Genomic DNA, 21078 nt, shown 5'->3' on the forward strand with positions numbered 1-21078 from the left:
TGTAGTCAGGATGCTTCGTGCATCTTCTTGGAAGGTGAAGGAAGGAGACAGTGCAGCATAGTGCTGTGACTGTGAACACAGTCTCTATTCAGACCTAGAGTCAAGTCCCAGGTTTGCACCTCACTGGCTGTGTGACCTGGGGCAAGACACTTACCTTCTCTGAGCTTCAGTGTCTTTATCTGTAAAATGGAGATACTATCTACTTCAGGTAATCTTCTTTTGTTGTGAAGATTAAGTGAGCTAAAATATACCAAGTGCTTTGCATAGTACCTGGTACTTAACAGTTGTACAGTAAATACTAGTTGGATGAACACTTTTTCAATAGCTTTCCCCATCCCCAAGGATCCACGCTAATGATTATAATGATTAGTTTGCATACATGGCACACATACTCCAGAAAATAAGACAAGAGCTTTTTCCCCCTTTAAAAAAGAGGGAATACCTTTTATAAAAAAAAGTTTCTCCTGTTACAGAGACGCTCTCTCTCTTAGTTACTTTATTTTGAAAAACATGGCATCGTTTGGGAAGCACTACCTCAAATGACCTCAGTCAGTGCTAGTTTTGAATGCTGGTAGAAGTTATTTGACAAAATCAGTAAAACAGGAACAAAAAGAAAGACATTTAATACAGATTTAGAAATTGGATAAGTTTAGCTCAAGTGCAGGGTCCAGGAGAGGACTTGTGGGGAGGAAGATAAGAAGTGAGGAAACGGCTGAGAAGCACTTCACGTGTGAGTGTGAGGTCCTCAGGGGAAAGTCTTGGCCCATCTGCTCGGGCCACAGCTCTGGGTATTGGTATCTGGAGCCTTAAAACGAAGGGGGAAATTGCTCTTATAAGTATAGAAGAATGAAATTTTAAATATCTGACAGCCTTATAATTGCTTTTTTTTGGTAACCTCTTGAGAGCTCCCATCTTGAAAAGAGGTCCTCTCAATCAGTGTTTCTTGGTTGATTTAAAATTTTCAAATTACCAAGCATCTTGCTAAAGTGGGAGTCTAGGTCCAAGTTTTTAGATCTTATTGCTACCTCGTATTAACCTCATCATCCTTCTATAGGGGCAGCTAGATGGATATTGGGCCATGGGTGTGCATGAATAAAGTAGGATTCCTGGAAACAGTCAGCCGGATTGGTGTGATGGGTTCATGCTGCCTGCGAGGCTGCCTGGAGGAGGCGGGCTTTGTAGATTTTCTTGAATTTGAGAAGTCACAGGCTCCATCGCCTTCAAGGAGGCAGCGGTGCACTGGCAAGGCCTGGAGGGCTTCCTGGAGGACAGAGCAGTTTAACAGAGCAGTCAACCCAGCCCCGTGGTAACCTGGCTCACTGTCCCTGTTTTTCAGTAACCATGGACCCAAACATGTTGAGAAGTGATGTCTTCGTTGATTTTTTGAAACTGGTGCAGCTGGTAAGCTTGCTTTTCTTGACTAAGGTCATTATTTCACTGCAGAATATGTCTCCATGTGTGCTTTTCTGGTCATCAGCCCTACAGAGCCTGGATTCAGATAAAATACATTCGTTTGGAGTAACAGGAAAATGGTTCCTATTTTGTTATTTTGGAAGTTTAGATTCTAGATGGAAAATTAAGTGTGTCACTTGACCTTTTGCCCATTTTATTTAAGCAGATACCTTTTTTCCTGTAGCTTAAGCATTGTGCATCTCAAAACTGGCCATGGAGAAGAGAACATTTTACCATTAAGGGCCCCCATGACAATTGTGGGACCCTACTTTTGTATCTGGGACTTCCAAGTGTGCCACAGTGAAGACCTCAGGACAGCAGTAATAGCCATGTATCACTTGTATATTCTCTGCTCCTAATTTTTTTTTTAATATTTATTTATTTATTTATTTATTTTTGGCTGTGTTGGGTCTTCGTTTCTGTGCGAGGGCTTTCTCTAGTTGCGACAAGCGGGGGCCACTCTTCATCGCGGTGCACGGGCCTCTCACAATCGCGGCCTCTCTTTGCCGAGCACAGGCTCCAGACGCGCAGGCTCAGTAGTTGTGGCTCACGGGCCTAGTTGCTCCGTGGCATGTGGGATCTTCCCGGACCAGGGCTCGAACCCGTGTCCCCTGCATTGGCAGGCAGACTCTCAACCACTGCGCCACCAGGGAAGCCCCCTCTGCTCCTAATTGTATCGTAAACGGATCATGGAGAAAATTCAGTCTCAACATAGTGACAGACAGCAACTCCCTTTCCTTTGTTGGTCTAAAGAACAACTGGCCTCTTGTCCCCTAGAGGCTGGAACTTGGCCAAGTACATTTGTTTAGCACAACACCCATTCAGGTGGTACACATGGGAACATTTTTATGCCGCATGTACATTCTTTTTTTTTAATATATAGATTTAATTAATTAATTAATTTTTGGCTGCGTTGGGTCTTTGTTGCTGCATGCGGTCTTTCTCTAGTTGCGGCGAGCGGGGGCTACTCTTCGCTGTGGTACACAGGCTTCTCACTGCGGTGGCTTCACTTGTTGCGGAGCACGGGCTCTAGGCGTGCGGGCTCAGTAGTTGTGGCACGCGGGCTTCAGTAGTTGTGGCTCACGGGCTCTAGAGTGCAGGCTCAGTAGTTGTGGCGCACGGGCTTAGTTGCTCCACGGCATGTGGGATCTTCCCGGACCAGGGCTCGAACCTGTGTCCCCTGCATTGGCAGGCGGATTCTTAACCACTGTGCCACCGGGGAAGCCCTGCGTGTACATTCTTGACTGAATGGAAGAGCTTCAAAAGGATTGAAATTACATGATGACGTGATATTATTGAACTGGCTCCTTAGGTCAGGGACGAATGATACCTTGATCAGACGTGTAAAAACTGGAAGCAAATTTGCATTTACTCAGTTGTTCAAGTGTGTTGACAAACTTACTGGTCCAGCCAACTGAGAAATGCCCCTAGAGCCTCCCCTCCCATTGTATAATTGCTCGTACTTTCACATACACTTAATGGTATGTGTGTGTATATATATATATGTATATGTACATACTTTTCTTTTCTTTGAAAAGGTTGTTTTTGAGGCGGTGCTGGTGGTAACATTCCAACAGCACAAAAGGGTCTATGATGAAAGTAACCTCGCACCCACCACGGGTCTCCAGGCCCCCCCTCAGAGACAACAGTTGTTTACAGTTTAATGTATGTCCCTTCTACACATTTCCATGCACATGCAAGCATTCATATGTATGCATATCCTTTTTTGCTTTACAGATAAGCACACACTCTACCCACTTTCTGAACCTTGTTTTTCAAAGTTTACATCTTGCAAATCATTCTATGCGAATGCATGGAGGTACAGTCAGCTGTGGGTCTGTCATCTTTGTGTGCATTATGGTTTTTGCTTTCAATGCTTTCTAAAAATCATTCAGAGGGTGGCAGTGTTTTGGAGCTTTGTTTTGAGCGTCTTTTTTTCCTGATAATTTAATGGAGTTTTGTTTTTTTTTTAATGTGTTTTTCTTTCCTCCTTTCTTTCTTTCTTTCTTTTTTATTGGGGTATAGTTGTTTTACAATGTTGTGTTAGTTTCTACTGTACAGCGAATTGAAGTAGAGTTCCCTGTGCTATACAGCAGGTTCCCATTAGTTATCTATTTTATACATATTAGCATATATATGTCAATCCCAATCTCCCAATCCATCCCACCCCACCTTTCCCCACTTGGTGTCCATACATTTGTTCTCCACATCTGTTTTATTTGATTTTAGTGCTCTCAGTATTTTTTTATCTGTATAACTCTGCACAGAAACCTTTTGCCCCCGCTGCATTTTGCAGCGTCTCTTCCTGCTTCTTCTGATGAGATTTTCACTTTTTGCAATGGCTTTATTTTTCGCTTCCGTTGCTTCTGTGAACTTGGCCAGCTTCCTTTCACGTCTATTCGCTTACCTCTTTTTTGAGACCTTGATTTGTTCTTTGAGGTCTGAGTTCAGAGAAGCCTTATTTTGATTAACACAGCCATTGTTTTCCTCTCCTTGGTGACATCAGTTTTGGGGGGGATATATTTTTCACCCTTATTTGGTCACGTTTCTTTCCTCCTTTCTTGTGGGATTTTTGCCTCTGGTTCTTCCCAGGTGATCCATCAGCTTTGAAAGGGGTGCATTCAGTGAGCCAGCTGATGGCTGACCCACGGTGTTGGGAGTTGCTGGAGCTGAGCTGGTGGAACCTGTCTGCCGTACTTCTGGATCTTGCCTCTCCGTTTCTGAGGACTTTCTCACTAACACTTTGCCCCAGGCCAGAGTGTCATGTCTGCAGTGAAACCCAAACCACAGTTTCTCTTATCAAGATCACATCTTCAACCATCCTGCTGACTAATCAGCCTCAGAACTAGCTTAGTGGTTAGGAGTGCAGGCTCAAAGTGAGATGGCCAAGGTTCAAATTTTGGCTGCCCTACTTTGGATTTGTATTTACTTAGTCTCTTTGTATCTCAGTCTCCCTATCTCTAAAATGGGGAGAATGGCTCCTCTCTTAGTGTTGTTGGGAGGATTAAGTGAGCCAGTGCTCTTAAGGCACTTAAATGTAATCTGGCCAATGTCATAACACCTGTGAGGTCCTCCTGCTATTACCAACGCCAGTCCTTTTTCCTCTTCCCAGCCTGCTGAGAGATTGCTTCCGGCAAAGATGGCGCCAGCACATCTCTCCCCAGACACTAGGTGGTGTCAAATGGGCCCAGAGTTGTGCTCCCAGACCTGCCTAGTGCCTCCTGATGAACTGCCTTAACACAGCTTCTATGTGGCTTGAGTCCTGCCCGCTGCATCTTTGTACCTCTGCTTCCCTCCTCCCTGACCAGACCCAATTTTCACCAGAGACAGCCCCTCTGAAAACCCAGTTGTCCAGGCTTGGGACCATTTTCAACTTCTTCAAAGATGGTGAGGTGTGGGTCTGCCAGACCATTTAAGGAACCCAGGGAGCAGGGATTGGGAAGTCTCCCCACCTCAGTATTATACAGACCCCACCTAAATATTTTCACTGCCTTTGATAAGTGCCTGGCCTGCAGTTTCCCAGTGGTTATTGCCAAATAATCACACGCTCACGGGCGTGGCTCTCCAGGGCTCAGCAAGTACGAGCACATCTTCCTGTCTCTGGGCAAGGACACGCCGTGTGATAAACGTGAATACATGTGACCGCATAGGAGACTTCCGAGGAGGCTCTATCAAGGATGGCCAAAGGCAAGCTGCAGTCATCAGAGGGGGTTGCCTGTACAGGGCGTTCAGTCTGGGCCAGACCCAGTGCTTTCTGTGTGGTATCTCATTTATCCCTCACAACTTGTTGAGGACGGTGCTGTTAGTATCTCTTTTTCAGGTTAAGTAATTTGTCCAAGGACCCACATCTTCATAAGTGGAAGCCCAGCGAGCCTGGGTCCACTGATGCCATGAGATATTTCTAGAGTGATGGCAGCCCCCCAGCCCCACCCCCCGCCAAGTACCCCTCGTTGTGTGTGTCTAGCCTCCACCCACCCCCCCGCGCCCTGACTTACCATGCTCTGTGTTTTTGCCCTGCGATTGCCTCTGAGACGAAGGGACTTTTGAAAAGGCAAAACCGAAGTCTTTAGACTAAAGACTTTTTACGTTCCTGGTTCTTAATCTAAAGTGTGAACAACATGTTTGAGAAAAAGGAGACTAAGAAGGTATTTGGAATGGCTTTTGTATACTTGGGAAGTTAGGGGCAATTTATGTATCTGGGAAGTGTTGCCCACCATAGCTCTGGGGGCTCTAGGAAATGACTGTTTCCCCATTTCCTCTTAAGAATGTTTTCTGTGTCCCTTGGAGTGAAATGATTAGGGCCGATTATTAAGTGTGATGGAAATTTAGAGGTTGGCGAGTCCAAATATGGATTTTCTTGGATAATAAAGCTCAGGGTAAGCACTGTGGCTACCAGACATTCTTCTGCCTCAGAGCAGAATATCAATAAAGCATACTGATGGAGCTTCTTTGATAAATTAAACAATTTCTCAGGGTGTTACATTCGACTTGAAAAGAATTAGCACATGTTTCAAAATGTGTTAAGGCAGCCCATGGTATTGGAGGATTTCGAGGTTTCTTAAAGATAAATGCATTCCATTTACTACTGTGAATTGTTTTAATTCCTGATCTGCCCTAGATCAAGATGAGTTAAGTTTTGTTTTTCTACAATCCGAACCCACCACTTTGGTTTCTTTCCTCTAATTGCGTCTTTGTATGGCTTTTACATTTTATAAATTATATATGTAAAGTAAAATTCAAATATCACAAATAGAGCCAAATTCCTCCTTGATCACCACTCCAAATGTTTTATCTGTTGTTCACTTGCTTTTATCTCATAATACAAAGGTTTTTCAATGGTTTATTTCTCCTCTTTACCATATTCTAAAAATGTTTATTTTTTTAATCAAAGCAAAATGTGCTGATAGTTTTAAAAGTAAAATAGTGCTAAAAAGGATTTAAAAGTAAAATAGTGCTAAAAAGGATTTAAAAGTAAAATAGTGCTAGAAAGGATTATACTATAACCATCTCCTGCTTCCCAGAGGCAATGGCTTTCAAATCTTTTAGCTTTTTCTTTAGATATTTAAATATCTAGAGGTTAATGATATACATCTCTTTCCCCTGTTCTTCAATTTGAAGACATTATCCACCGACTGCCTGTTATGGGGGACGAGGATTCAGCTTTCTTGTATCACCTTCTTTCATTCCCCTCTTCTCCCCAATTTTGTTATATTACAATTAAAAAAAATTAAATCCTTAGTCAATATTTTGATCATTATAATAAATATTTCTTACTACTGAACAAATAATGTTTATGATTACCTTTACTTTCTTGAACAACTTTTGTGGGTTTTTTGGGGGGGAGTTAAAAATGGCATCATTTAAAAGAAAAAAAAATGCTTAGTTGTTTTTAAACATATGACTCTATCCATACCCATAGCAGTGCTGAAAGCAGAACTTCTCCCACGGTCAAACCAGTCAGATCCTTTTCTTGGAGGTGATCCACCCAGAGTCTCTGTCTTTCTGATGTTTGAGAGAGATTTGAGTCAATCCGCCTGCTGGTGGGGAGTAGCCAGTGGAGAAGGAGATGGGATTGGCCTTGATAATCAATGGGACCAAGTCCTTGAGGAAGGAGGGTTGAACACGAACTGGGATTGGGTTGAGGAAGGATTCCTCTTGAACTGAATGTGAGACAGAGAGAAAGACTGGGTGAGGCTACAGGCAGGTCTGAGGTTTGTGAGTTGAAGTAGACTGAGTCCCCTCTTGATGTTTCCTCTGTGACTTACAAGAGGTGAGGTCACCTGGTGGGGATGAGGGAGGAGGTAAATATGGTTGGAGTCTTGGGAAAAGTGGGGAAGCTTGAAGCAGAGTGATAGTCAGAACACCGCTAGCTGAGGCAACCAAGAGGACAAGCTGGAGAGGCGGGCAGTTGAGTGCCGGTTGCCAACCAACGCGTCTCCTTTTAACCAATGGCAAAGAGTTGGGTGGCGCTTAAACTTTGTACCTCCTTTGATGCGGAGGTTACCCACGGAGAGGAGGTTGCCCAACTGAAACCAGTGTCGCTGTGTCAAACAGAACACTGGAGACTTTAATCTTAACATTCTCTTCTCAAATCGAGGTCACGTAAATATGGAGTGGTGGGCTCGAGAGGGAGGTTATGTGCATAAATAATCAATTTTAAATGTACCATTTTAGATGCCACTATCATAGTTCCTTTGATCCTCTCACTTGGATTATTTTGAGAAATATGGCACCAAGATTATTCAAATATCTGTTTGCACAGGGCACCCTTCAAAATAAATGTACTGCCTAATCCCTGCTCTGAAGGAGTTTATCATCTAAGCAGCCATCTGACCCAGCTTTAAACAAATTACGTATAAAAAAGCCAAGAGCACAGGGCTTCCCTGGTGGTGCAGTAGTTAAGAATCCACCTGCCAATGCAGGGGACACGGGTTCAATCCCTGGCCCGGGAAGATCCCACATGCCCGTGCACGACAACTACTGAGCTTGCGCTCTAGAGCCCACAGGCCACACCTACTGAAACCCGCGTGCCGCAACTACTGAAGCCCACGCGCATAGAGCCTGTGCTCCACAACTAGAGAAGCCACTTCAATGAGAAGCCCGCACGCAGTTGCAAAAACCCGACGCAGCCCGAGATAAATAAATAAATAAATTTATTTATTTATTAAAAAAAAATAGAGCATGCAAGAAATGAATACTTAGCATAGGTAAGGTGGAGTTCAACTATTTCCATATTAGTCAGGCCTTTTTCAATCGCAAGGGACAACCATAAAAGGGAAATGTATTCATTTAACTGAAAAGCTGGGGAAGCTTGGCCGGCACACTGTTTCCACTCCCTACCCCGAGCTCTGCTTTCCTCTGTGTTGATTTCATTCTCACAGAGCGTCTTCATGCCATGGCCTCTGCTTCAGGATTGGCAGCCCCACCTGAAGGAGAGCACCCTCCTTTCCCTTTCTCGGATGGGGTCAGAGCTCCACTGGCTGAGGCAACCTTTAGGGTGATTGCTAGAGAGAAGGAGGAAGGAGAGTGAAGGGCAGCTGCCAACTGACTTGCCTCATCCTGACCAATGGCAAAGGGCTGGGTCTCCGAGACAGAATAAGAAATAGATATTTAGACTCTGAAGTTTTTCAGAGTTTTTGGTGAGGAAGATCACAAAGGTAAAGTGCCATTCCCATCACATCATATCAAGGGTATGTACTCTCAAGATGACTTATCACTGGTGATGTTGACATCAATGCTAACATTTTTACGATGCTGATTATCTTCATGTCCATTTGTAAACTGAGTCAGAGGAAACTAAAATATAAGATCCTAAATATGTTAAATATTAACTTCTCATTTTATGTGCACATGAGAAAAGAAATAAATTATGGAACACTTAAAAAAAAAAAAAGAAATAGATATTTGGTCTCTGAACCCAGTTCCTGACACAGAGCTCCAAAAACCCTTGCAGTTTCCTGAGTGATGGGGATGATAGGAGCATCTGACAGAGTTCCTAAGGCCCCTGGAACCTCTGGAGTGCTAAGGGTGTCTTTTTGCATGCTGATGAGATAATTGGTGGCTGGGGACCCCTACAGAGCTTCAGGATGGGGGCTGGTCACCCCAAAGACCAAGGCATGATTGGAAGGTTGGAACTTTCAGCCCCACCCCCTGGCTTCCCGGTTTGGGAGAGGGGCTGGAGATTGAGTTGATCACTGATCATGCCTACATGATGAAACCTCCATAAAAATCCCTGAACTATGGTGTTCAGAGAGCTTCTGGGTGGGTGAACATGTAGAGGAGCTGGGAGGGTGGTGCACCCACATCCCTTGCTCTATGCTTCTCTTCCATTTGGCTCTTCCTGAGTTGTATCCTTTATAATAAATGGGTTATAGTAAGTAAAGAGCTTTCCTGAGTTCTATTCTAGAAAATTATCAATCTCAAGTAAGGAGTGCTGGGAATCCCAGATTTATAGCGAGTTGATCAGAAGTATGGGAGGCCTGGACTTGCAGTTGGCTTCTGAAGTGAGGGAGGGGCAGACTTGTGGGACTCGGTCCTTAATCCGTGTGGTCTGTGCTAACACGTAATTAGTGTCAAAAATGTTGATGTGAGTGGCGTAGAGAAAAATAGTGTTTTTCTTTTTAGTGTCCCATGAATGATGTAAGGACATTAGAGAGTTTGGAGCATGAGAGGTACATTTTCAGGTTTGCATTAAAAAAAATATTTCTCTGACTGCTGTGTGGCGAATGCCTTGTGGGGAGCAGGGGAGTGGGGCAAGAATGGAAACAAGGTGACCTATAAGGAGGCCATTGCAGGAGTCTAGGGGGGAGGACATATCAGTTGGGACTAGAGTGCTGGTGGTGAAGATGAAGAGAAGTAGATGGACTGAAGAGATACTTTAAGATGTGAATATACAGGACTCAGAACTTGATTGGATATGAGTGTTGAAAACATCTCTCTGAATCTTTTCTTTTCTTTTTTAAAAATTTATTTATTTATTTATTTGGCTGCGCGGGTCTTAGTTGAAGCACGCGGGATCTTTAGTTGCAGCACGTGGGATCTTTAGTTGTGGCACGTGGGATCTTTATTTGCAGCACGTGGGATCTTTAGTTGTGGCATATGGGATCTAGTTCCCTGGCCAGGGATCTAACCTGGGCTCCCTGCACTGGGAGCACAGAGTCTTAACCACTGGACCACCAGGGAAGTCCCACCCCTGAATCTTTTCTTGACTCTTTTATTTCTTATCTGTTGCCGCTAAGTCAAATCAAAGATACATAACGACCTCATCATTCCTACTGCTAACAATAATGAAACAATAAAGCTGTCATTTGAATGTTTGCAATGAATGGCATCCTACTCTTGCCATCCTTACTTTTAGAGCTGAAGGAATGGAGTACACAGAAGGGAAGTCACCCGTCAAGGTTTACACAGGGTCACATGCAGTGAGGGTGGAGTTAGGCTTGGAACCAAGCAGTCTGCTCTGTGGATCATGCGTTTCTTAAGCACACGGTCTAGCCCCGTCCCTTGGTACCTCGCACACGGATGACTGTCTCCAGCTTCGCTCAAGTCTCTCACATCCTCCAGTCCCTCCTCTAGCTCATTTTCACCACAGTTCCAGACACATCTTTCCATGACTCCATTTACATCCTTCCATGTGCCTGATCCAGAACCATCATGGCCCCTTTTTGCCTTTTTAAATAAAATCCTCAAGTGTCTGATTTCAGGGCCATCTATAATCTGACCCACTCTACCAATGCAATCTGCTTCCTCACTTTTCTTTTGCAGAAGAATTTAATATGGATATGCATTTCTATCATTTTAACTGTTTATATAATTTAGATATCTATTGGTCTGCAATATAGTTTGAGTTGGGAGTTGCACTGAAGTAACAAATTAATGGTAGCTTTTCCTTAAATCAAACCCAAAGACAATGACATCTTTCCGTTCATTTCAAGAGTGTTTTTCCTCGGAGGTAAGAAGTGTTTGTGAGGCCAAATACCTTTAAGAACCTAAGACCTAGGCAAAGGTATACCTAGAAAGGGACTGTTTGCAACAGTTGCTCTGGGGAAACCCCTGACCCTTGACTACTCTGCTAGATATGGGGTCTTGGGAGCCCTACTGTTATCAGTTATCATAACTGCAGGGGAAGTGGGGAAATCTGCCAGAATTCCCCCAGGAAGGTAGAAGTGAAGAAAGTATGGCTGAGGTTGTGTAGAGGGAGCTCAGGGCCTGTGCTATGGAGGCGGGAAACCAGTGCCGCTGACATGCTCTGGGAGGGCTTGGAGTGATTTTCACAGGATCCCAGGAGGTGGGTTGTCCCAGCACTGGATGCTTGAAGGGAAAACCTGGCAGGTGGTTGGTTTAGCATCTGCTGATTTGGAGGCTAGTACTGACAGGGAGAAGCCACAGGACTGTTTGAAAAGTGACCAACACAGTGTTCAATAAGTGGCAGATTCACTCAGGCAGACAGACACTTACTGTACATGGAGGGGGCAGCATAACATGGTCCCTTATGCTGGTACTATGGTAGTAACGTGGCAGCCATGTAACTTATCCAAACTCAGACACTTTTGAGAGTGGAAGGAACACTATGATTGTTATGATACGTTAGTCTGCTCGGGTTGCCATAACTGGGAATCTTAAAGAACAGAAATTCCTAAAACTGTGAGAAATAAATTTCTTCTTTGTGTGTGTGTGCAGAGAGAGCAAGGTCTGTGGTGTCTCTTCCTACAAGGAAACTAATCCCATCATGAGGGACACAACCTCACTTAACCCTAATCACTTCCCAAAGGCTCCATCTGCAAATACCATCACATTGGAGGTTAGGGCTTCAACATATGAATGAGGGAGAAGGGACACAAATATTCACTCCAAGGCAATGCTGGACCAGCCTTCCTGGACCAGCCAGGAGTTAAGTCCAACCTAGTTGAGCCCAGGCTGTAGAGTCATGAGGAGCTGGCCTTGAATCCTGCCTCTGCCACCAACTAGCAGTATGTCCTGGAGGAGTTATTTAACCTTTGTAAACTTGTACTTCATCTGAAAAAGGGGGCTTAATAAGTGCATATCCCTCATGGAGTTGTTATGAGAATTACATGTGCTACTATCAATGTATGTGAAGCAGTTAGCACAGAGCACAATTATCAGTATCGTGATCTAATAATATATTTGTATGTAATAAATACATAGATATTATATTTACTCATAAATGAGATGCTATCTCTACAAGTTGCCTGGATATGTAGATATAACACATTCACAAACTGCTGCTTTTGTGGACGAACCCTTTGAATCCGGGGAACAGCAGCATTTCTCTTCTAAAGTACTTAGGTTCAGAATCATAGACATTTAGTGATTGTAAGTGGGTTCAGGGTAGGCGTGGTTAAGATTTAAAGTCAAAGCTTGCCCTTGGATAACAAAATTAGGAAAAAATAAGCCTGTCACTAACATGATGGACCTTTTGAGGTACCTGGGCAGTGCGATTGGGTTGTTGGATTTCCCGGTTCCCTACAAAGCCCGGTGCCTAATCTGCTGTGTCTGTGAATGGCAGGGGGTGGTCAGGAGGACTAAGGAGGGCGAGGTGCTGCCTGTTGAGGGGAAAGTGCTCTCACCTGGTCGGCTGACCTGAGCCCCAACCCCGTGATCCCCCAATAATGTTCTGATCAGTCATCAGGATCTTCCCTCCCCCAAACCGATACCAGGAAGGAAGTGACCTGGATGTAAATTTTCTGGTCACTAAAAAGAGATACTGCCTCTCCCCGCATACCCCCCGCCCCCATCCCCACACACTGTGTTGCTAATTACTAATATTCTGGCTTATATAGCAGGCTCAGAACACAGCAAATGATTTGAATGGCTCTTTTCTCATTTCTCCCAAGGATGACACATCACTAGTGCCATTCTAAATGCCTAGGAGAGAAGTGAACACATTGCATGCAGTGGCTGCGTCAGGGTTTAGTCCATCGTGGAACCCGAGATAAGAACGCTGTGACCAGGATCAGCCTCCCAGAGACAAGCAGCTCTGTGGACTGACAGGGTCCCCTTCAGAGGCACTGAGAACAGCTCCCCCCCACCCCCCCGCCAGATGCAGCTGCCCTGGAGGCCCGTGTGGGCAGCCGCTGGCCCTGCCTCCCCGCCAGGGTCACTCTCTCTACGGTAACTGAGTGCCAACCTCAGCCTCACGCTTTCCTGAACTCGGACCGGCTTCCCCTGTCTCTAGCATGTCTCTGACATACTAGAATGCTCCATCCGAGAGGTTCACAGGTGCCCGGACTCGCAGTCCCCTCTGGCACACACGCATCCCCTCACAGAAGGCCAGAATGCAAAAGTGCAGGCAGGGCTCTGCTGAGCTGGGGTGTTGGCCCCTTAGCTGGGTACCCATTCACCAGATAGAGACCGGATCCCCGCACAGGCCTCAGAGTTTGCGGCTTCAGAGTTTTGCTGCAGCAGAACCATAAATTAGCGCATATTACGAACTTTTAGGGATGTCTGGCAATATTCAGTATGAGAGTTAAAATCTGGGATGACCAAGAGTCACGTGGATGATTTTCTCAAAAGCTTTTTTCCTAAGACGGATGCCTTGTTTATTTGGAAATTATTCAAGCTGCATGTCATTGCTTTGCCTGGGCTCCTCTCCACCCTCTCCTCACCCCTACCCCACCCCCAAAACCAGTCCCCCAAATCTCTGCACTTGGCTTTCATTTGCTTTGGATACTGTATGCCCCAAGGGCCCACAGAGAGGAAGATGACTGTCTCCTGCGTCGATGTGCCCCACGGAAGGGCGCCAAAGCTTATTGTGCTTCCTTTTGCTTATAGGACACATTTAGTATCACTACCAAGAAAGCGTCTCTGGATATATTTCTGCCCGATGGAAGGAGCATTAAAGTCGAAATTCTAACATCAGATACTGCCGAAAGAGTCCTAGAGGTAAATTCTATCCAAATTCCAGCCCCAGAACTGAATTTAGGAATCATTCTGTTTGAAGGCAGGGACTAGGATACGGTTACCTTCCAGAAGCTTCCTGCCTATCATTTTACTCTGAATGACTTATCTGTAGAGATGCTGGCTTTTTCTGACAGACTGTTGGAGGAATCTCAGCTACAGCCAATCCCCAGTGTCTGTTTTTTTTCCCCCTCTGTGGGCATCAACTTTCCAGGTCCTTGCGAAGGCTGCTGTTGGTTCTCTGGAACTCAGCCAGGGATGTGCCCTGCAAATATGCCAAGTGCTTTATTATAGGATGTCCCTACTTAGGAGCAGGAAGGAGGGTGGAGCCCAGATGAGACTACCCAGGTGGGCTGGTGACAGCTTCTGGCAGAGAGTGACAGTGGGGTTGTCAAAGCCAGAAAGAGTGGTCCCTCCTCCCTCGCAGGGGAAAACCCCTGAAACCAATGCCCAGCACTTCTAATTCTGGGTCCACAGGGCCAGAACTGAGTTCTGGTCGGTTCTCTGAGGACTCAGAGGACGAGACCCAGAAAGCATCCTTCCTTCTGCAGATGCAGCCATTACCAGCTCTGTCCCTGAGGCCCTTCCTTCCTCGAGCTGGGCTTCAGAGAGGACTCTGTCTTCTCACACCCACACACTGCTCTAGGGCCAGCTCCCAGGTCCCTTGCCTTTGGAGGGTTTTAGTTTGTCAACTTAAATAAAAAGGTAAAATGAGGTAGTTCAAAATTGTCAAGAAGATGAGTGTATTCAGGAATAGCAGAGGAATTGCAGCTGGGGACATGAAAGCTGGAAAGGCTGCCGGCATGTCTGCTGAGGGTTTGGGGGAGGCTTTATTTATGAGCCAGGAATGTAAAGAGGGGAGAGTTCAGTTAGAGTCTACTAAAATCAAAACAAACGGAGACCAGATTTGAAAATTCCCCCAGCAGACAAAACCAGTCCGGTCACACAAACAAAGCTCAATTCCACTTATTTTGTGAGACCAACCTGACCTGGGTCATTATCTTGTTTGGGTCTCTAGAAACCATGAGCAAAATTTCCCAAGGCTGATATGAGGCAGCCCCGGACTAACTCCCTATCATTTAAGAAAATTCCAATATTATCTGTTTTCTGTGAATTAGGCATTTACGGGAAATCAGCCTCTCAGTCCTTACGTCTTGTCTTCCTGTGGCACACTTGTGGGGCTTTCCATCTTATATCCTCCGGTTCCATTTAGATCGAAATTCTTTCACAAATTCTAATCCTCCAGAGAAATATTCAAGGGAGAATAAGAAGTTATAAACAGGAGGAAGTCGGAAAGTTTCTAGGACCTTTCCAAGGACGGAAATTTCTTGTGCTGGGGTCCTGGTGTCTGCCACCTTCTGAGCCGATGACCGAAGGTGCTGCCTGCTGGGCTCCCAGCTCTTGAGCCTGCCTCTACCTGAGACTGTGGGACCCTCCTCTGCATCATGGCTCCCCTTCCCAGCCTGGAGATTTGAGCCCACCTATGCCCTCCTGGCTGAGTCCTCAGATTAGGAAATACTCCTTCTCTAGATCTTGCTCTGCTCAAGAATGATTATTTTGCACCTTTCTTCCTACTAAAGTCACTACATGCACCCTTTTCTTGGCTCCTGGATTGTGACCTGGTTGCTGAGGCCATCCGTTGAGAAGTTACCCTGGGTCCTCCTCCTTCACTCCCCCAAATCCTACTGACACTACATCCCAAGTCTCTCTCCTATTCATCCCCCTCTCAATTTCCTCCCCTTCATCCCCATGCCCCTAGCAGCTCCCAAACTAATCTCCCTGCTTCCAATCTTGCTAATCTGTACTGATTTCTAGAATGATCTTTCTAGAAATTATCAAGGGCCCTTGATGCTTAACACTTGAGTGGATTTATACCAAGAGACCCCAAAACACAAAACACAGTTCCCTAAATTGCCCTCCCAGGACTTACAAAGTGGGAGACAGACACGTAATAGAAAGAGGAGAAGACAGAAATAGTGAGGGTAGGGACCACAAACTCAGGTACTCTGTGGCCAGGCAGGTAAGTCAGGGGTGCAGCTGTAGGATATAAGCTCATTTGGAAATGGTTGGGCCTACACAGAACCGGAGAGCAGCTGCCCTGCCCAAGGACACCATTATTGACATGTTTTATACACACTGGGCTCGCTGGCCAAACTAGACATAACTGTAGCTGAAGTTGGCTGCTGGTGGGAGTGTGGGGTCTCCTATCTGCTGGGCTTAGGACAAGTCCCAGATTCAAATTACAGAGCTGCCACATGTGAGTTTGGGTAAGTTATTTAATTTTTTGAAATGATGTCTAAGTAATTATAGCAATAGCTCACGATCCGTCAGCAGTGCTGAGTACGGTTCTTTATCATTATTAGTATTGATGTTAGAGGGAGTGCTGAATAAGTATTGAGTAGGGCAGTAAGTCTAGGTTTCCACAGTGCAACTTGTTTTGTCCAGTTCCCCTTGTAACTGATAGCAGAAGTTGAATGAGGTATATTAACCTCAGAAAAATGTACTTCCCCTCTTCCATCACATTGGCTCGTGAGAAATTCAAATCCATAGCATGGACATCATTAACACTGGAGGTAAAATGAAGTAAAGGCGTTTCTGTATAAGGTAAAGGCCTGTATTGGCCAGGCACAGATGTGAATTCTCTTCCAGGGGCTGGGAAATTCTCTAGCTGACATAAAAATGTAACGTACATTTTGTAATTAAAAATTATTGTCCGTATCTTCTCAAGCATACTTGTCACCACGCTCACTTTGCTTCTCCAGCCATCCTGATGGGCTCTTTAAGGACCAGCAACAAACTAAAATCTCTTTTTTGCTTTCTATGCATTTGTGCTAATGTAGTTTTATTGGTGGTGTTTGTGTTTTGAAGCATCATTAACATTTGCTAAGAAGGAAATACTATTGTGTCTCTTTTTGTGCTGCTTTCTCCTCCTCGAAAGGTGTCTCTATTTATGTCTTTATAAATTATAGAAAGTGTCTCCGTTCCCACTCCTCTGTCTTCCTTGGCATGTAAGCTTGCTGTTTTCACTGAATGAGTCAGAGAAGAGAGAAATCTAATTTGAGTGGGCATGGGTTCATATTTACTCTAGGAGAAGATGACTTTGTAATCTGTTATCACTGGTGCATACTCAGCCCCACACACACAGAGGTGCCCTATGTTTTGGTTCAGGGTTTTGCTTTGTTTTGTTTTTGTTTTTGTTTTGCAAGGGCATGGGGAAGAGGGTAAGGTAGAAAGAAGGAGAATGGGGATAAACATTGAGTAGAAGTTGTGAAAAGTTCCCAGGCTCTTCTTTGTTTTCAGAGCTATACTGAGAACATCTACTCATACCATCCACCTAATCAGACCGTCTCCTAAGGTAATTTATAGACCTCTGACAAGAAAGTACCCCTTTGAGCCTGGTACAGCTGCCACCTTGAGAACTTGGAGCCATGGTCAAAGGGTCAGCTTACGCACAGAGCCATACAGATGGACCCTTGCACAGAGGGTTGCAGAGGTGATCTAGCGAATTCAGACTAGGCATGCAAAGAAATCACCCAGCAACCCAGCCTTAAAGAGGGGGTGGGCTGGCCGAGTGAAGAGGGAAAGAGTCTGTGGAAGCATGAATGTTCCTACTAAGGGAGGGTGAATGGATGTGAAATGTTTCGAGGTTACAGCCTCATGACCAGTTGGTAAAAACGAAATCACTGGTGTTGAAATGAAAGCTGTTTGAGGTAAAGGTCAAAGAGGAATATGAAATGAGGGCAGCCTGTGCCCGGGATCTGAGGTTTCGCTGAGCAAAAGCCACATAAATTAGACTTGAGCATCCCAGCAGACATCAGAGAGAAGCAGGCCTGGAGTGTCATAGGCGGACATTAGCCTGTATACTTGTATATGCCAGCCAATGGTGGGGAACATCCCTTTTCCCAATATCTGGTAATCCAGCCCCCAGGGAAGGTAAATTGGAGTGTGGGCCCCAGGGGCAGGTATTACAGAAGGGCTGATGATCCTGGAGAATGGCTACTGCCCTCCAGTGGACAATAGAGGCCAAACCGATCTGGGAAACGAGTCCTCATCCCAGATGGGACAAACCAGTCTCAGCTGGGGCCGGTTCATGTCCATTGTTGGGGGGACTGATTTTTATTCTTTTCACTGTAATTTTTAAAAATTTCTAAATTTTCTAAAATGAGTATATACCATTTTTAGATTCGGGAAAGATTCCTCTTAATATCTGTTGGCCCCTTAAAGCTCTTTTTATTGATATTTACAGGCGGACACTCCTAACTTTTCCTTCCTCTTTCTCATCTTTGGTTAAAGGTGGTATCACGCAAAATTGGACTGTGTCAGGAGCTGCTGGGATACTTTGGACTATTTCTCATTCGGTCTTACAAAGAGGGCAAGCTGTCTGGTAAGGAAAGAAGGAAATGCAGGCAGCCTGAGACGGAGTGGGCAGGTGTGGGCAGGCACTCAGCCAGGAGATGCGGGGTTGCAGCTGAGGGGCCAGTCACCCCCCCAGGGGAACGCCCTAGTGTGTGGTCTCTACTACGACTCTCGGCCCCTGAACCGGACATTTGGGGATGGGGGGGCTGTGCATTTGTTCAAGGTGAGCTGGGAGTGAGCAGCTCCAGAGAGGCAGCGTGGTCAGGAGCAAGACATCAGTTCTCTCCAGTAACCACACTTCCTCTTGTGCCTCCTGAGTCCCAGCGCTGCTGTCTGGTGCACCTTTATCCCTGCACCCTGGGGGCTGGTCTCCAGCCACGCCACAACCCCCTTGTGGATGGAGTGCTGGACTCAGGGCATCAGCCGATCCCATCAGACCTTGTTAAGGAATATCTCCTTGTTAAGGAATATTTGCTATGAAATGTGGATGATGTAAATAAGTTCTTAGGTTCTTTAAAAAATATACATGCAGTGAGATAGTGACCAATGACATTGTTTCATATAGCTTTTGCTTTTCTCTACAGTGCATTTCTAGATATTACAACTTTTTTTGTTGTGAGATGGTATCAGTTGTCTCCGAGTAGTTTACATATGTCCTCAGAAGCTGTGGGGAGGTGATTTGGAGGTGGAAGTTTGCTTGGCCACCAGGAGCTGTGGTGTGCTGGTGAAGGCACTGGACCTCTCTGGACCCCAGTTTCTTCATCTGTATCACAGTGAAAATGTCCCCTACTTAAGCCATTGGTCTTTTATGAGGATCACATGCTACTTATTTTTTAAATGAACTTCAGAAAGTTAAAAATTACATATAAATGCAAGACAGTATTATTATTCTTCCAATAGTAATGCTCTATTTTATCATTTTAAAGCACTGCACTGTATGAAAACTATCTGTGCTGTTTCAACCAATAAGACTCTTTTCCCTTTCTCTAGTCATTAAAAAATTGGTGGACTTTGAACTCCCTTATGTTAGCCTTTGCAGTTCTGAAGTGGAAAACTTCCAGGTTGGACTCAGGAAGTGGTGAGTAAGCACTTACTGTGACAGAAGGTATCTCAGAATATCTTAGCTTTGCAGATCAGAGCTTGTCAGAATCTCCCACATCCAGCTCACAGTCTGACAGCTCCAGGGAGCTCAGGAGCTTGGGGAAGGTCCAGGAAAGCAATGAAGGAGAGAAAGGAGGGAATGAACCAGAACACTTGCCCTAAAGAATAGGACGTTGAGGATGACTTTCACTGGTCTCAAGTTAAAAACTTGAGGGATATTATCATGAGGATGGCAGCCATGAAGGTAAGGCTGGGGGTGGTGGGGCTGGGGATTGAAGCAGGTAATGGTGAGGAATTATAGGTCGTGTGTTTGCTTTGGAATAGATGACTGACTGTATTTAATTGAAGGACTTTGTTGATGATTACAAGCAAGTCTGATTTATCTGTTGAACTGTGGTATTCCCTGAAGGCAAAGAGCAGACTCAGCCGATTCGCAGTGATTTTTGTTTTTTGCCGTGCTGCACAGCTTGCGGGATCCTAGTTCCCCGATCAAGGATTGAACCCACCCCCCCCTCAGCGGTGAAAGTGCAGAGTCTAACCACTGGACCCCCAGGGAATTCCCCCACAGTGAATTTGAACTCTACGTATTTGACTTATATTCCTAAAGGGTTCCAACAATACATGCTTATTTACTAGAGCCAGACATATTTTCCTAGATTGATAGGACACAATCTAGGAAAAAAATCTGCAGTATTTTTGCAGAAAATACTTTTATTTCTCCCAGAAACAAGGGGTCCTCTGAAGAACAAACAAAATAACAATGGGGGAATGGGGGAATTAATCTGTAATTCCCAATGTTTATTACTGTGGCTGTATTGGATTGCTTCTTTGGCTCACTCTCGCCCAGCCCAGTTAATCTGTAATCTAAACACAGAAGTTTTCAAAGAAAGGCATTTTGACATCGAGGAATAGTAGATATCTTGACCTTGTGATGCCTTGCTAGAGCTCCAGGCTGTGCCTTTGAATTTTGGAAGAAGTTTCCCAGCAGGGCTAGAAGTTCATATACTGCTATTCAAAAGTATTCTGAGAAACGGTCAAAACCTGTGGCATGGAGCCCTGAGAAGGGGAAAAGGATGCAGTTCTGTCTGAGAGTTTAGAGAGTAGTTATTCTTCTGGAAGCTGCCCATAATAACAGGTGGCTAAGCATAGTTGTTCCTAGGATCTGAGTATGTGAATCGCAGGGTTAAGCTGAACTTTAGTCAAGTTATTCAAGCTCTCTAAGCCTCAGTTTCTTTATCTGTAAAATGGGAAATAATAATAATAGGGTCTATCTCATAGGATTATAGTGAGAGTTAAATGGAGTAATCCTATATGCTCAATAAATTTTGGTCATGTTTATTATTGTTATATTGATGATAATAGTAACCACCCCTACCCCCCAAATCCCTGGGGCTTAGACTGTTTTGTCCATGGACTCTCCAGAGAACTTGAGATCAAAGAAGAGATGAGGATTCTGTCCCTCACCTCGAAGCTTGAATTGGAAATTGGGCTTTGCCTATGTCTTCATTAAATAGATAACTTCTGGATCATAAGTGCAAGACAAAATGTCTACCCCATCACCAGCCTGTATCTCAGATCTGGGCAGATTACCTTTGCTCCTGGGGACTGGGAGGAAAGGAGGTCCCACTTCAGCTGTTAGAGCTGAGGATGAGGTCACTGGAAGGGGAGAGCCTGGAGAAAGGATCCCGCAGGTGCCTGGCCCTCTGTCCAGAGTGAGGTCTTATTGGGTTGGAGCAGGGAGGCTCGCTTGAC

The 21078-nt window shown here is 45.0% G+C and overlaps 1 protein-coding gene across 8 annotated transcripts in view; it reads left to right on the top strand.

Annotated features, from left to right (window-relative positions):
* SNX31 (sorting nexin 31) overlaps positions 1 to 21078 on the top strand; it is a 68523-nt gene that overhangs the window by 16564 nt on the left and 30881 nt on the right. For 5 of the 8 annotated variants that reach the window (XM_082364398.1, XM_082364392.1, XM_082364393.1 and 2 more), the window contains exons 4-7: positions 1337 to 1401; positions 13744 to 13854; positions 18163 to 18253; positions 19216 to 19303. In XM_082364398.1, the coding sequence (XP_082220524.1) occupies positions 1337 to 1401; positions 13744 to 13854; positions 18163 to 18253; positions 19216 to 19303 (355 nt within the window). The remainder of the gene's footprint in view (positions 1 to 1336; positions 1402 to 13743; positions 13855 to 18162; positions 18254 to 19215; positions 19304 to 21078) is intronic. The other 3 variants (XM_082364394.1, XM_082364397.1, XM_082364396.1) reach the window with 3 other exon arrangements.

The sequence above is a fragment of the Balaenoptera borealis genome (assembly GCF_965194805.1).
Source record: "Balaenoptera borealis genome assembly, chromosome: 17".
NCBI classification, from domain to species: domain Eukaryota; kingdom Metazoa; phylum Chordata; class Mammalia; order Artiodactyla; family Balaenopteridae; genus Balaenoptera; species Balaenoptera borealis.